This window comes from Erinaceus europaeus, chromosome X (genome assembly GCF_950295315.1).
Source record: "Erinaceus europaeus chromosome X, mEriEur2.1, whole genome shotgun sequence".
In the NCBI taxonomy this organism is placed as follows: Eukaryota; Metazoa; Chordata; class Mammalia; order Eulipotyphla; family Erinaceidae; genus Erinaceus; species Erinaceus europaeus.
The window spans coordinates 61,591,459-61,607,052 of NC_080185.1; the positions used below are offsets into that span (position 1 = coordinate 61,591,459).

General features: G+C 41.0%; 1 protein-coding gene across 2 annotated transcripts; it reads left to right on the forward strand.

The window, feature by feature from the left end:
• Positions 1 to 12,135: 12,135 nt before the first annotated feature.
• Positions 12,136 to 15,225, forward strand: TCEAL5 (transcription elongation factor A like 5). 2 transcript variants are annotated; one of them, XM_060183698.1, is made up of 3 exons: positions 12,136 to 12,300; positions 13,603 to 13,670; positions 14,333 to 15,225. In XM_060183698.1, the coding sequence occupies exon 3, from the start codon at positions 14,355 to 14,357 to the stop codon at positions 14,967 to 14,969; it is 615 nt and encodes a 204-aa protein (XP_060039681.1). In that variant the 5' UTR covers positions 12,136 to 12,300; positions 13,603 to 13,670; positions 14,333 to 14,354; the 3' UTR covers positions 14,970 to 15,225. The 2 variants fall into 2 exon arrangements, with proteins under 2 accessions (XP_060039681.1, XP_007537244.1); XM_007537182.3 differs by having other exon boundaries at positions 12,145 to 12,300; positions 14,329 to 15,225.
• Positions 15,226 to 15,594: the final 369 nt, after the last annotated feature.

The window sequence follows — 15,594 nt, forward strand, 5'->3', positions numbered from 1 at the left end:
TTCTAGTCCTGTTCCTAACTCTGACACAATCTTCCCGATCAATACTTTTACCCCACCTATATGCTAGCTGTAGGGCTCAGGTAAATATTAGTAAATAAATAGATTGTCCAGCTTCTTCCAACATGAATACCCCAAATCTCATAGGCTACACTCTTACCTTTAGGTTCTTGATTAATTAGCAATTTATTTTGTTTTATATCATAATGCTTTTCAGTCACCAAGTTGCAGATGCTACTTTGACACCAACCTGGTGACTTCCCTGGGCAGCTTAGGACCTCACCAATGTGTCTTAGAACTCTACCTCCCCAGAGCCCTACCTTACTTGGGAAAGACAGCAACAGGCTGGGAGTATGGATTGACTTTCCAAAGCCCATGTCTATGGAGAAGCAATGACATAAGCCAGACCTCCTACCTTCTGCACACCATAAAGACATTTGGTCCATACTACCAGAGGGATAAAGAATAGGGAAACTTCCCATGGAAGGGTGGGAATTGTATGGAATTGTACCCCTCTTGTCCCACAATCTTGTTGATCATTATTAAATCACTAACAAAATGAAATAGAGTTATAAAACTCTTGAAAAAGCCAACTTGTAAGTTAAAGTTCCTTAATAAAATGATTCTGAATTTGAAAAAGTATTTGTCCATTTCTTCTAAGTTGTCAATTTTATTTCCATATAGATGTCCTTAATTGTCTTGACTGATCCTTTGATCCTTTGCATCTCTGACACATCTGTTGTAATACCTCCTCTCTCATTTCTTAGTGATTTTACCATAGCTTTCTCTCATTTTCTCTTAGTCTGTGTAGCTAGTGATTTATTTTACTTATCTTTTTAAAGAACCAGCTCTTGGTTTCGTGAATCTTCTTAATGGTCTTTTTGTTCTCTATTTCATTGATTTCTGCTCTGATTTTAACTACTCCCTGTCTCCTGCTGACTGTTGGGTCTCTATGTTGCTCTATTTCTAGTTGGGTTGTTAGATGGTTTACTAATGATTTATCCTCTGTTTTAATGTGGGCCTGTATTGCTATGAGCTTCCCTGTCAGTACTGCTTTTATTGCATCTCATAGGGTTTGATAGCTGGCTTTAATTGATATGGAGATAATTCTTAACTTCTTTTTTGATGTCTTCAATTACCCATGCATTGTGCAGAAGAATGTTGTTTAGTCTCCAGATTTTGGAGGCAGTTTCTTTTCTTTTTGTGGCTGATTTCTAGCTTCATACCTTCATGGTCTGAGAAGATGAATTTTATGATTTTAATATTTTCATATTTGTTTAAATTGTCTTTGAGAACCAGCATGTAGTCAATCTTTGTTAATGTTCCATGTGTACTTCAGAATAATGAGTATCATTTCATCTGTGATGGAATGTTCTGTATATATCTGTTAGGTACATCTCTTTTATGGTTTCATTTAAGATAGCGATCTCCCTAATGTTTTCTTGATCAGTTCATCTATTTCTTGCTGTTAGTAGTGTGTTAAGGTCTCCTACTATCATTGTGCTGCTCTTAATGTATCTTTTAAGTTATGAAAGTATTTGTTTTATATATTTTGGTGCACCTGAGTTTGGGGTATATGTGTCTGTAATGGTTATATTTTGTTTTTGGATTAATCATTTGACCATTATGTAGTGGCCCTCTCTGTCTTTGCTTACTTTTTTACCTGAAAAATCTATTTTGTCCAAGAACACAATAGCTGTCCCTGCTCCCCTTTTTTTCTGAATTATTAGCTTGGAACATCTTGCTCCAGCAAGGAAGTGGAAGATATTTACAATAAAAATATGGAATATTGCTAAAAGAAATATACAATGACACAAAGAAATGGAAGAACATCCCTTACTCATTGACTGGAAGGATAAATATTATTTATATGGTCACCCTACCAAAATAAGTCTACAGATTCAATGCAATACCTATCAAAATTTCAATGATATTCTTTAAGGAAATTGAACAACATATCCAAAAATCTGTGTGGAACCACACCATCCATACATACAAATAGCTGAAAGCACTCCTGAGAAAAAAAAGGAGGGTAAAAATGAAGAGTATTATGATACCCAACTGTAGTTTATACCACAAAGAAATAGTAATTAAAACAGCGTGGTACTGGAATAAAAACAGGTACTTGCACAAATGGACCGAGAACCCAGAAATAAACCTATATATACACAGCCACCTAATATATGACAAAGGGGCTCAAATAATTTAATGAGGGAAAGATCTCTTCAACAAATGTTGGTGCTGAGAAAACTGGACAATAACATGGAGTGAAACAGAACTTGACTACCACTTTACACCACATACCAAACTCAGTTTAAAATGTATCAAAGATTTGTTTATTGGACCTGAAACTATAAAACACATAGGAAAAAAATAATAAAAAAGAAAATATCACTGAAACACTGCAGGACCTTAACATCAAAGATATGTTTGGAGATTCAACCCTATGGGCATGTGAAATAAAAACAAGATTAAATAATATAGGTGAAATCAATATCAAATGCAAGCTACACAAGGATAATGAGACAATCCCAGTAATTTGGAGAAGATATTGGCAAATCATACATCTGACAAGCTATAGATATCAAACATCTATAAAAAATTCACCATTTTCAGTTCATCTTGGATGGACCTTGAAAAAAATCATGTTAAGTGAAATAAGTCAGAAACAGAGGGATGATCTCATTCACAGGCAGAAGCTGAAAAAAAAAAAAAGCTCAGAAGAGAAAACACTAAGCAGAACCTGGTGTATTGCACCAAAGTAAAAGTCTCTGGGGTGGGTGAGAGGGGAGAGTACATGTCCTAGAAAAGGTTGACAGAGGACCTACTAGGAGTTGTTATGTGGAAAACTGAGAAATGTTATGCATGAATAAATTATTGTATTTACTGTCGACTGTAAAACGTTAATTCCCCAATAAAGGAAAGAAATGTTAAAAAAAGAAGAAGAAGAAGACCCATAATTAGCTTAGGAGCCTGTGTGACCACTGCATCCCTATAGATCTGAGCTCACATTCTGTGGTCATGAGTAGAAACATTCCATGCTGCCCCAGTATCAACCCATCTTCCTCAGGTGTAGCATAGAGTATGTTGTCCATCTTGGGTCCATACTCCCAGAGGGGTAAAGAATAGGAAAGCTATCAGGGGAGGGGATGGGATGCGGAGGTCTGGTGGTAGGAATTGTGCGAAGTTGTACCCCACTTATCCTATGGTTTTGTCAATGTTTCCTTTTAATAAATAAAAATTTAAAAATAATAAAAAAGAAGAAATCATGTGGCACAATAAAGAAATATCCCAACAAAAGTGGGCAAAAGCCTAAATAGAGAGTTTTATAAATAAGCTATACATATGGCCCACAGATATATGAATAAATGCCCTAATTCACTTATCATCAAAGAAATGCAAATTAAAATGACACTGTGATAATAAATGTCCCATACCCGTGAGAATTGCCTACTCCAGCAAAAGAGAAAATGACAGGACAAAATAGATATAACTGGACGTGATTATGCTTAATGAAATAAGAGATAAAAGACAAGCACTGGAAGATTTCACTCATCTGGAATATAGAGAACTGAAATATCTGAATTTTCAAAAAAAAGTATCCAACTCATCTCTAAGGTCTTGAAACAACTATGGTGGGCTTTTTTTTGGGGGGAGGTGGGAGTCACAGAACTTTGGTGGTAGGAGTATCTTATAAATTTGATGCCGAGAGTATCTTATAGCTTTGGTGGTGGGAGTATCTTATAATCTTGTAAATCACTAATGAAATTAAAAATAATAACATAATAAATTAAGAAAACAATATAGTACTGTAATAAAAACAGAGACACATACCAATGTAATAGAACAGAAAACCAAGAAACAAACTGACACATATATGAATACAATTTATGATATAAGATCCAAGTCCATACAATGGAGAAAGGATAACCTTTCCAGCTATTAGGGACCCAAAGTATAATAATGTTTATCAGGAATTTCAGGGAGATTTACTTCAGGAGCTAATGCTTAGTAGATACAGAATTTCATTTTGAGGCACCGGGAGGTGGCACAGCGGGTTAAGTGCACATGGCACGAAGACCAAGGGCCGGTGTAAGGATCCCGGTTCAAGGCCTTGGGTCCCCACCTGCAGGGTGGTCGCTTCACAGGCAGTGAAGCAGGTCTGCAGGTGTCTATCTTTCTCTCCCCCTCTCTGTCTTCCCCTCCTCTCTCAATTTCTCTCTATCCTATAGAACAACAATGACAGCAATGACAACAACAATAACAACATCAGCAATAACAAACAACAAGGGCAACAAAAGGGGGGAATAGCCTCCAGGAGCAGTGGATTCATAGTGAAGCCCCAGTGATAACCCTGGAGGCAAAAAAATTCATTTTGGGGAGGTGAAGAAAGCTCTAGAGCTGAATGGCTGCACACCAAAGTAAATGTGCTTAATGTTATTGAAGTGTACACTTAACAGTGGTTGATAGTGTAAACTTTTGTGTTATGATAGCTTACCATTAAATAAATTGCAGTCCATGATTTGTCTTCAAATTCTATAAGCATCCCAACATCCAAGAGCCATAGAAATGTAACTAATAAATCTAAATGATTAACCCTATAGAAAAGATATTCCAATCCCACATCCCAGTTGATACTATTTTAACCAAGAAGTTTGCCACCACAGATGATGTTGCTTAGGAAGGGACTGTTCTATCTTTCTCTCCCCCTCTCTGTCTTCCCCTCCTGTATCCATTTCTCTCTGTCCTATCCAACAACAGTTACATCAATTACAACAATAGTAACCACAACAACAATGAAAAACAAGGGCAACAAAAGGGAAATAAATATATATTTTTAATTATTAGAAGAAAATATATAGTTGTCCTTGATTTTGCCAATGAAGTCTTAGATGTGAGACAAAACATATGAACAACAAAAGATACATTTGAGAGGGCAGAGAGAGAGCTTCTAGGTAGGATGCCTACCTTGGCATGCACTTGAACCAAACTTCAGCCCTGGCACAGCATGGGAGACATATGACATCAGAGAAAGCTCCACTGCTTTTGCTTTAGTGTCTTCTATAATCTCTTTCTTTGTATCTCAAACTGAAGTGGCCCAGAATGGGTGAAATAATACATGTGTGAGGCCCTGATTATGCAAGCACACACACACACAGAGAGAGAGAGAGAGAGAGAGAAGAGAATGTCAACTTCATAGAAATAAAAAAAAAATCAAATAACACTGTTAAAAAGTGAATGGAGACCCCGAATGTTCATCTACAATATTCTTGCCTTTAAGTTCATAGTTAGTCAACAATTTGTTCTGCTTTATACCTTAACTCTTTTTCAGCCACCAGATTCCAGATGCTACCATGATGCCAATCTGACTTCCCTGGGTAGACGACCCCAGCAATGTGTCCTGGAGCCTCACCTCCCCAGATCCCCACCCCCTTAGGGAAAGAGAGAGATAGGCTGGGAATATGGATCGATCGACCTGCCAATGTCCATGTTCAGCAGGGAAGCAATTACAGAAGCCAGACCTTCCACCTTCTGCATCCCACAATGGTCCATACTCCCAGAAGGATAAAGAATAGGAAAGCTATCAAGGGAGGGGATTGGATATGGAATTCTAGTGGTGTGAATTGTTTGAAATTATACCCCTTTTATCCTATGGTCTTGTCAATATTTCCATTTTTTAAACAAATAAAAATAATTTAAAAAGTGAAAAAGATTACTGGGGCTAGTCAGTAGTGTACCCAACTGAGCATTACATTACATTACAGTGCACAAGCATCCAGGTTCAAGACCCTGGACCCCACCTGTAGGAGGGATGCTTCATGAGTGGTGAAGCAAGGCTGCAGATGTGTCTCTCTCTTCCTCGATCTCTGTCTCTCTCTGTGTGTCTCCCTTTTCTTCTTGATTTATCTCTGTCTCTATCCAATAAAATAAATAAATAAATATGTAAAAGTTATTATTTGGGTGGAAGGAGATAGTACAATGACTATGCAAACAGAAGCTCAAGCCTGAGGATTTGAGGTTACAGATTCAATCCCCCCACACCACCATAAGCCAGCTAAGCAGTGTTCTGGATACATATGCCAAATAAGGAGCCAGGCAGTAATGTAACTGGTTAAGTGCACACATTACCATGTGCAAAGACCTGGGTTTGAGCCCCCACTCCCCAACTGTGGGGGGAAGAAGTTTCAGGAGCACTAAAGGTCTTGCAGGTCTCCTCTTCTCTTCTCTTCTCCTAACCTCTTCCCCTCCTCCTTCTTTCCTCCACTCCCCCTTCTTTCCTCCCCTTCCCTCCTTTCCCCTCCCCCTCCTTTCCATCCCTCCCCTCCTCTAACCTGCTCTTCTCTTCTCTTCCCCTGCCATCTCTTCCTCCCTCCCCTTCAAGTTTCTCTCTGTCTTATCAAATGAAAGAAGAAGATTAAGAAGAAGAGGAGGAGGAGGAGGAGGAAGGAGAAGAAGGAGGAGGAGGAGGAAAGAGAAGAAGAAAAGAGGGGAGTCAGGCGGTAGGGAAGCGGGTTAAGCGCAGGTGGCACAAAGCTCAAGGACTGGCATAAGGATCCTGGTTCAAGCCCGGCTCCCCACCTACAGGGGAGTGGCTTCACAGTCAGTGAAGCAGCTCTGCAGGTGTCTTTCTTTCTCTCCCTGTCTCTGTCTTCCCCTCCTCTCTCCATTTCTCTCTGTCCTACCTAACGACAACATCAATAACAACGATAAAAATAGCAAAGGTAACAAAAGGGAAAATAAATAAATATTAAAAATTTATAAAGAAGAAGAAAGGAAGAGGAAGAGGAGAAAAGAAAATTACTACCAGGAGTGGTGAATTTGTAGGGCAGGCACCAAGCCCCAGCGATAACCCTAGTGGGGATAACACAAAATAGAATGAAAATAAAAACAGAACAAAAGGGTGTAGGGCAGTAGCGCAGCTGGTTAAGCACAAGCGCAAGGACTGGCTTAAGAATCCCCTTCGCCCCCACACTTCGAGCCCCTGGCTCCCCACCTACAGGGTAGTCGCTTCACAGGTGGTGAAGCAGGTCTGCAGGTGCCTATCTTTCTTTCCCCCTTTCTATCTTCCCCTTCTCTCTCCATTTCTCTCTTTCCTATCTAACAACGACAATAACAACAACAACAACAATAATAACTACAACAATAAAAAACAAGGGCAACAAAAGGGAAAATAAATAAATATTTAAAAAAACAAAACAAAAAAGTGAAAAGATTGAACATCATGTACTTGCAAGGACCTTTTATCCAAAATATATGAAGAATTCTTACAATTCAACAAATAAAAGACAAAGCAAATTTTAAAATGGACAAAGAACTTGAACAGTTCTTTCTATAAAGAAAATATATAAAACAAACAAGTAAACAAATGGATGTCCAATGTAACTACCCATTGGGAAAGTGCAAATCAAACCACTAAACTCGTATACACACACACATACACACACACACACACACACACACACACAGCTTTATAAAAAACTCAAAATGGAAAATAGTAATTATTTTAAGGGTGTAGAGAAATTTGACCATTAGACATTGCTGATATGGACAAAAATGTTGTAGTTGATCAGGTCCACAGTTTAGCAGTTCCTCAGAAAGATGAACAGAAATTTTATACCTAGGTATATAGTAAAAAAAAATAAAAACAGTGGCTAGGTGGTGGAGCACCTGGCTGAGCACACATATTACAATGTGCAAGGAACCAGGTTCAGGCTTTGTGCCCAGGGAGGCAAGAGAGAAGAAAGGAAGTGTGAGAGGAGGGTGGAGTGGCCTCTGTGAAATCCCCACCAGCAGTGGGAAAGCTTTGCATATAAGAAAGCTGTGCTGCAGGTATCTCTATTTCTCTATCACCCTTCCCTATTGATTTCTGACTGTATCTATCCAGTAAATAAATTAATTAAATTTAAAAAAGAAAAATAAAAACACATATCTACAAGAAAATTTAGACATGAATGTTTAGGCTGTCCAACTTACAACAGGAAAGATGTGCAAACAATCTAAGTTTCCACCAATGTTCAAATGGAATAATTAAATATATTATAAGTATACAATGATGTATTGTTATTATGTAAAAAAAAAGAATAAAGTACTGTGCCATGCATACTACAATATGTGGATGAACCTCACCAACATTGTACTAAGTGGAAGAAGTCAGACACAAAATTTTACACGTTATATGATGCTGCTCTTATGAAATATCTAAAATAGGCAATCTCACTGAGACATAAAACAGATTTGATCATTGCTAGAATGCTATAGGTGAAGGAGTGATTGGGAGTGACTGCTTACTGGGTGTGAGGTCTGCTTTGGATTTACTGAAAATGTTTCATAATTAGGCAGAGGTGATAGTCTCACAGAAGTACTACATGTGCTTTAATGTGGTCAGTTTTATGGTACATCATTTTTCCTAAAATATAGTTGTATTTGAACAACTATACATAAATTCATATGGGCTACTGGGCTTCATCTTTTGGACATTACATGTCTCTTTGAGCATCTAATGAGAACTATAAACCCTATAATAGACACATGTACATACCCAGTAAAAATGTATATATTCTATCCATCTCCCTACACCACACCACACATAATTTTGAATATAATTCCAGGGGATTAATAGATTTCTGTAGATAAGAATACCTAACCCAATGCCATGTCAAGCCTATGATACAGCTTAATTACTATTTGTCTCTTCTTGCTATCTTATTTCCACATAGCTTCTTCACCTTGTCAAGTCTAGTTTCTGCTTCCTCATGATGTCAGCATGCTCAATGTTGGCTCTTGTCAAGTTTATAGGATACAGGTCTTCTTTCCAGAGCTGTAAACATGCCACTTTGTATATCGTTTCAGGTGACCCAGAGACTTCTTTTAGTTGAAAACTAAAAGAAAAATCTGGGTCAATTAGTATTGCCGACATGTAAGAGTTCCTTAGAGACTGGCTTAAATCTGGATAAGAAGGCACCAGAGTTGGTGTGGATTGACAGACAGCAACTAGGCAACATGCATGGAAAGGCTCCCACAAGTTGCTTTAGAGCTAAGAATGCTGGAATTGAGAGACCCAACAAGCTGCACCTACTAAGTCAGCTGGGAGGCAGCAAGCTGGGTCTAAGGAAGTTTCTATCTGAGCATTAAGAATAAGGGCAGCTACCAGTTTCCAGATGCTAAGATGATGCCAATTGGACTTCCCTGGGCAGACAACCCCACCAATGTGTCCTTGATTCCCACTTCCCCAGAGCCCCACCGCACTAGGGAAAGAGAGAGACAGGCTGGGAGTATGGATTGACCTGTCAAAGCCCATGTTCAGTGGGGAAGCAATTACAGAAGCCAGACCTTTCACCTTCTGTACCCCATAATGACCCTGGGTCTATACTCCCAGAGGAATAAAGAGTAGGGAGAGTCAGGTGGTAGCTCAGTGGGTTAAGCACACGTGGTGCAAAGCACATGGACCAGCATAAGGATCCCGGTTGGAGCCCCCGGCTCCCCACCTGCAGGGGAGTTGCTTCACAAGCGGTGAAGCAGGTCTGCAGGTGTTTATCTTTCTCTCCTCCTCTCTGTCTTCCCCTCCTCTCTCCATTTCTCTCTGTCCTATCCAACTACAATGACATCAGTAACAACAATAATAATTACAACAATAAAACAACAAGGGCAACAAAAGGGAAAATAAACAAATATTTTTTTAAAAGGAATAGGAAAGCTATCGGAAGGGGATGGGATATGGAGTTCTGGTGGTGGGGATTTTGTGGAGTTGTACCCCTCTTATCCTGTGTTTTTTGTCAGTGTTTCCTTTTTATAAAAAAAATTAAAAAAAGAACAGGTGGGAGTCGGGCTGTAGCGCAGCGGGTTAAGCGAAGGTGGCGCAAAGCACAAGGACCGGCATAAGGATCCCGGTTCGAACCCCGGCTCCCCACCTGCAGGGGAGTCGCTTCACAGGTGGTGAAGCAGGTCTGCAGGTGTCTATCTTTCTCTCCTCCTCTCTGTCTTCCCCTCCTCTCTCCATTTCTCTCTGTCCTATCCAACAACAACAACATTAAAACAACAAGGGCAACAAAAGTGAATAAATAAATAAAATAAATATTTAAAAAATTAAAAAAAAGAACAAATGCAAAGACTGTTGGATCCTCAGGCTCCCCACCTGCAGGGGAGTCGCTTCACAAGCGGTGAAGGAGGTCTGCAGGTGTCTATCTATCTCTCCTCCTCTCTGTCTTCCCCTCCTCTCTCCATTTCTCTCTGTCCTATCCAACTACAATGACATCAGTAACAACAATAATAATTACAACAATAAAACAACAAGGGCAACAAAAGGGAAAATAAACAAATATTTTTTTAAAAGGAATAGGAAAGCTATCGGAAGGGGATGGGATATGGAGTTCTGGTGGTGGGGATTTTGTGGAGTTGTACCCCTCTTATCCTGTGTTTTTTGTCAGTGTTTCCTTTTTATAAAAAAAATTAAAAAAAGAACAGGTGGGAGTCGGGCTGTAGCGCAGCGGGTTAAGCGCAGGTGGCGCAAAGCACAAGGACCGGCATAAGGATCCCGGTTCGAACCCCGGCTCCCCACCTGCAGGGGAGTCGCTTCACAGGTGGTGAAGCAGGTCTGCAGGTGTCTATCTTTCTCTCCTCCTCTCTGTCTTCCCCTCCTCTCTCCATTTCTCTCTGTCCTATCCAACAACAACAACATTAAAACAACAAGGGCAACAAAAGTGAATAAATAAATAAAATAAATATTTAAAAAATTTAAAAAAATAACAAATGCAAAGACTGTTGGATCCTCAGGCTCCCCACCTGCAGGGGAGTCGCTTCACAAGCGGTGAAGGAGGTCTGCAGGTGTCTATCTATCTCTCCTCCTCTCTGTCTTCCCCTCCTCTCTCCATTTCTCTCTGTCTTATCCAACAACAATGGCATCAATAACAACAATAATAACTACAACGATAAAACAACAAGGGCAACAAAAAAGGGAATAATTAAATAAATATTCAAAAAAAATAAACAAGGGCAAAGAGTAGGCAGGTATGGATGATTTCCTCCAAGCAACCTCTTCTCCAGGATATAGAGAGCCTCAGGTGTAGGGGTCTAAAAGGGAATTGTTCTGACTTCTACATGTTATATCAGCATTTCCATCTTTTCTGGGTTTGAGTTACCACTGAGGGAATATGACATATGGTGAGAAGGAGAAAATGACAATAGCAGCCAATCACCTTGGTGAACTCTGTGTAAACTTCTGGAGTGAGCAGCCATCAGATTCAGGAAGATGAAAATTGATCATGAGACAATATACTCCTCTCCCTTTTACAGGACAGGGATGATCAGACCATGCTAGCATCCCTCTGATCCTAAGCAGATTTTACTCATACATAAAACTTTGAATGATAATGGTCATAGGTGAAATTTTCAAAACTAACATCGTGCCAGCCATCAGATTCCAGCAAGCTTACTAAACTCTCAGTGATTTCTCTGGAACATTAAGTACATGGATTGCAGTGGAACATGGTAGAAGCAGCTATTCACATACATTTTAAAATTCTCTTCTATGAAGTAAGTCAAATATATCCTATATAGTAGAAATCAATGTTAGGAACTTATTTTGGTCTTGGAATTTTGGAACCTTATTGATTTCCCCCTCTATCCTGAACACTTTTGTTCCCTCTGGGTGGAAATAGCTTTGTTTATGTTTATTGATGAGAATAACACATGACGAGGGGGAATAAATTAAACGCTGTGGGGAAACTATAGGATAAAATAAAATCCTTATTTCAACTACTTGCTTCTCTACCAGCAGTAGTTCAATCTATTAAGTGATTCCCTGAAGAGCCTAACGAAGGAGCATCAGTAGCTGAGTAGAGAAAGAAATTGAGTGTGTTGGTGCTTTGAGATCAAAGGATGAAAATAAAATCCTCAGAGATGTACCTATTGGTAATCAATAATCTTAGGGGCAGGTGCAGCCGTTCCTGCCCCCTACAGAGCAGAACAAAAATACCATAAGCTATCTTTAGAGAGGTGGGGCGAATTTTAACCTCTGAGATTAATCAAGACCTTTGTGAGTGTGGACGCCCCACATGCTGAGGGATTAGGGGCAGGCACTAGGGGGAATCAGAAGGGGGGCAGTGAAGTAAAGGAGTGAGCTGGCGCCTGACGCACTTTTTGTTGTCAGGAGGGTAACTAGGGACCCGAGCCCACTGGTGACGTTTACCTCACGTGATCAGGAGCAGACGTGTGCAGAAGTCCCTCTCCTCCAGGTACCAGCTCCCTATTTTCATAGAGGAAGACGGATTTCAATCTGAGAGGGGCAACTGCCCTAAAGCCCTGCAGGTTGGTACAAGCGGGGAATGAGGGTGGGTGGGAGGGGAGAGCACCTCTAGTGCAGGAGGGAGTACCTGATGGAAGCAACTACGGAGGATCGGATCTGCTTTCCAGACACCACTGCTTCCCGCTCCCATTTATTTTAGCGCAGAAAATTGTGTGGGTGTTGGAGAAGAGGTCTGGGTATCAGCTCTTTTTTCCTTGGATAAACGAGGGCTTGTGGCAAAAGGTGGCATCTGTCTTCTTGGGATGATGACAGATCTGTAGACCCTTGTGGAGAAGGTAGCAGAGAGCAAAGATCAGAGCGAGTCTACTCCTTCCCGGATGTCCATTCGTTTGGTGCAAAGAATTAGGGGCTCGGTGGGAGGAGATTGAGAGCATCGAGGGGCGATCAGAAAATGGTTACCAGTTGGAATGTTGTGCTTTACGATCCAGCATTGTTTGCATAGGAAGTGACAATGAGGGTAAAAGCAGGAATAGAGAGCATGGCCTGTGACCCCAGGTTGGCGAAAGCGAACCCCCAAAGGGGACAAGCCTGACTTCTGCGCATCTCTTTTCCACATTCCGTCCATTTTGGAGCCGAAAATGGTGGGCTGCTGAAGGGGGGTGATGGTGGTGGTTGTGGGGCCAAAGAGAAGGTGATACAGATCAACAGTACAGAGGTCCACTTGAGCCCAGCTCCCTATTGCTAAGGAGGGGCTACTATACTAAGGAAGGCTGAAGTGGGTAACATGAACCAGAAGATTTTCTGAGTCTGAAAATAATCTGCCTCTTACATTGTAGGAAAATGGTGTGTGTGTGTGTGTGTGTGTGTGTGTGTGTGTGTGTGTGTGTGTTGGGGATGGGGTGACAGAAATGTTCTGTGTATTTCTGCCCTGTGTCCTCACTCTCCCATCACCATTTTCAGAGAAATGCTGGCCTTTGTGCCATCTTCCTGTCCTGAGGTGTGTGTGTGGTGGGGAGGCACGGGGTGGAGGGAGGTGGGGAAGTGTAAGACAGATACCTGAGCACAGCAGGATGTGCCTTCTAAATTTTGGTGTTCTGCACCTCACTTGTTACAATGCGGGAAAAATGAGGTATGAACCAAGGAAGGTTCAGAAGTAGACACTTTGGAAATAACCTTTCTCTCTTATTACCCTGTTGTAGAAAAATGGAGGTGGTTAGGGACAGAGTATCAATTTTGGGTCATCAGGAAAACAAGAAGAGGGTGAAGAGAGTGAAAGATATTGGGGGAATTGACAATTCAGGGGGAAACAAATCAGTGTACCAGTTCCAGGCCATTCATTCACTATCTGTCTCCTGTCTTTGCAGGTCTCCAGGTCTGTGGTTGTAGGCAGCAACCCAGACAAGAAAAGGAAAGACCTGCAGGATCAGTACAGGTCAGTGAAAGAGGGCACCATCCTCAGGATCCTTGCGAGTAAGCATGACTTAAACCTAAGCAGAAGTTACACACCCCACAACCTGCTGCTCCTATGCAAAGCTTCCCTTTTGTAATCTCAGCATACACTAACTTGATCAGGACCCACAGGAAACATGGTGCTCTGTGGCTTTTGAGGCAAGAGAGAAGAAAAGGAAGTATGAGAGGAGGGTGGAGTGGCATCTGTGAAGTCCCTTGTGGATACCACAGGGAGACCTGAGGACTAGTCATTGTTCTGTTCTGTCTGCAACTTTACAAGACTTATAACTGCAGGCAAGGAGGAAGAAGAAAAAAAATCGACAGAATCTCTGCAGATCACTGAAAGTGGGTACTACTCAGTTAAAACTATTACTTGCATGGCCATGGTGAGAACAAAATGTAGGAATCAATCTTTTACACATTTCTGAGCATGCTTCTACCTTAATGTAGGGAAGAACACCTTTGGAAGTTTATGCAGAGTAATCTCATGTAAACATGCACAAATTGGAAGGAAAGGACAACTTTATGGTTGAGGATGCACCCACAGTTGGTGTAGGGTCAAGAAAGTCTTAGATCATAATGCTAAGTCCTGTCCATCATCTTTGTCCTCAGTTCCATTTGTTTCCTCTTTGTCTCCTTAGACAGGCAAAGGAGGGAAAAGCTCAACATGGAAAAGGTCTACAAAGAAAATGAAGGAAAGCCAGAAAATGAAGGAAACCTAGAAAATGAGGTAAAGCCAGAAGATGAAGTAGAGCCTGAAGATGAAGGAAAGTCAGAGGATGACGAAATGCCACACATAAAGAGGAATCCTGAACACAGAAAGCGCCAGGTCGAAGGGCAGGCAGAGGATGAGGGACAGCCAGATGAGGGAAAGCAAGAAAAGCAGGGCAAGTTGAAGGATGAGGGAAAAGCCCAGGAAGAGGGTCAGCTAGAGTCCCAGGGAAAGCCAGAGAGTGAGCCCAGGGCTGCAGAAAAGCGTCCAGCTGAAGATTATGTGCCCCGGAAAGCAAAAAGGAAAACCGACAGGGGGACAGAGGATTCCCCCAAAGACTGTCAGGAGAACCTTCAAGAGAGGCATTTAGGCAGTGGGGAGATGGTGAGAGAATGTGGAGATATGTCAAGGGCTCAGGAAGAGCTAAGGAAAAAGCAGAAAATGGGAGGTTTCCACTGGATGCAAAGAGATGTGCAGGATCAGTTTCCCCCAAGGGGCCAACGTGGTATCAGGGGAGTGAGGGGCGGAGGTCGGGGCCAGAAGGGCTTACATGATATTCCGTATCTTTAATCCCTGTGCCCTGGAATTCTGATTTCTCTGATGAGAATCTTGCTGCCCTTGCTTTCCCTGGCAGACATTTGCTTTGCCAGTCTATGTGCTTTAACCTTCTTCTGATACTTTGCTTTAGGTGTCACTCTTGTTACCAGCAGCCTTTTGACCTAGCTAGAGTGCTCTGTCTTTGAGTAGGGTGAACTCACCCAAGTGCATGTAAGAGATGTTTATGGTATATTGTAAAATAATAATAAAATTCGTTTTCAGAACCGCATATACAGCATCAGTCCATTTTTGACTATGTACACACACACACTCACACACACACAATCTTTAGTTACAAAATACAAACAAGCACATGGAAAACTAAAATTGAATAGCCCCCAAAAGAAATGTTTTCTTTCTCTGATGATAGTGAAGATGAATTCCCCCTCCTGTACTTTTATCCCTAAAAACACTTTCTTTTTGTCATAAATAATAAAAGATAGCATAACGATTATGCAAAGAGAATCTCATGCCTGAGGCTCCAAAGTCCTGGGTTCAATATCCTGCACCATAAGCCAGAGCTGAGCAATGCTCTGCTAAAATAATAACAGTAATAGATTTAAAAATTAAGAAAATATATACCAAAAATGAAAATAAC

Bases quoted from the DNA above. Each gene is read 5' to 3' on its own strand.
- TCEAL5 (XM_060183698.1), top strand. From the start codon at position 14,355: ATGGAAAAGGTCTACAAAGAAAATGAAGGAAAGCCAGAAAATGAAGGA.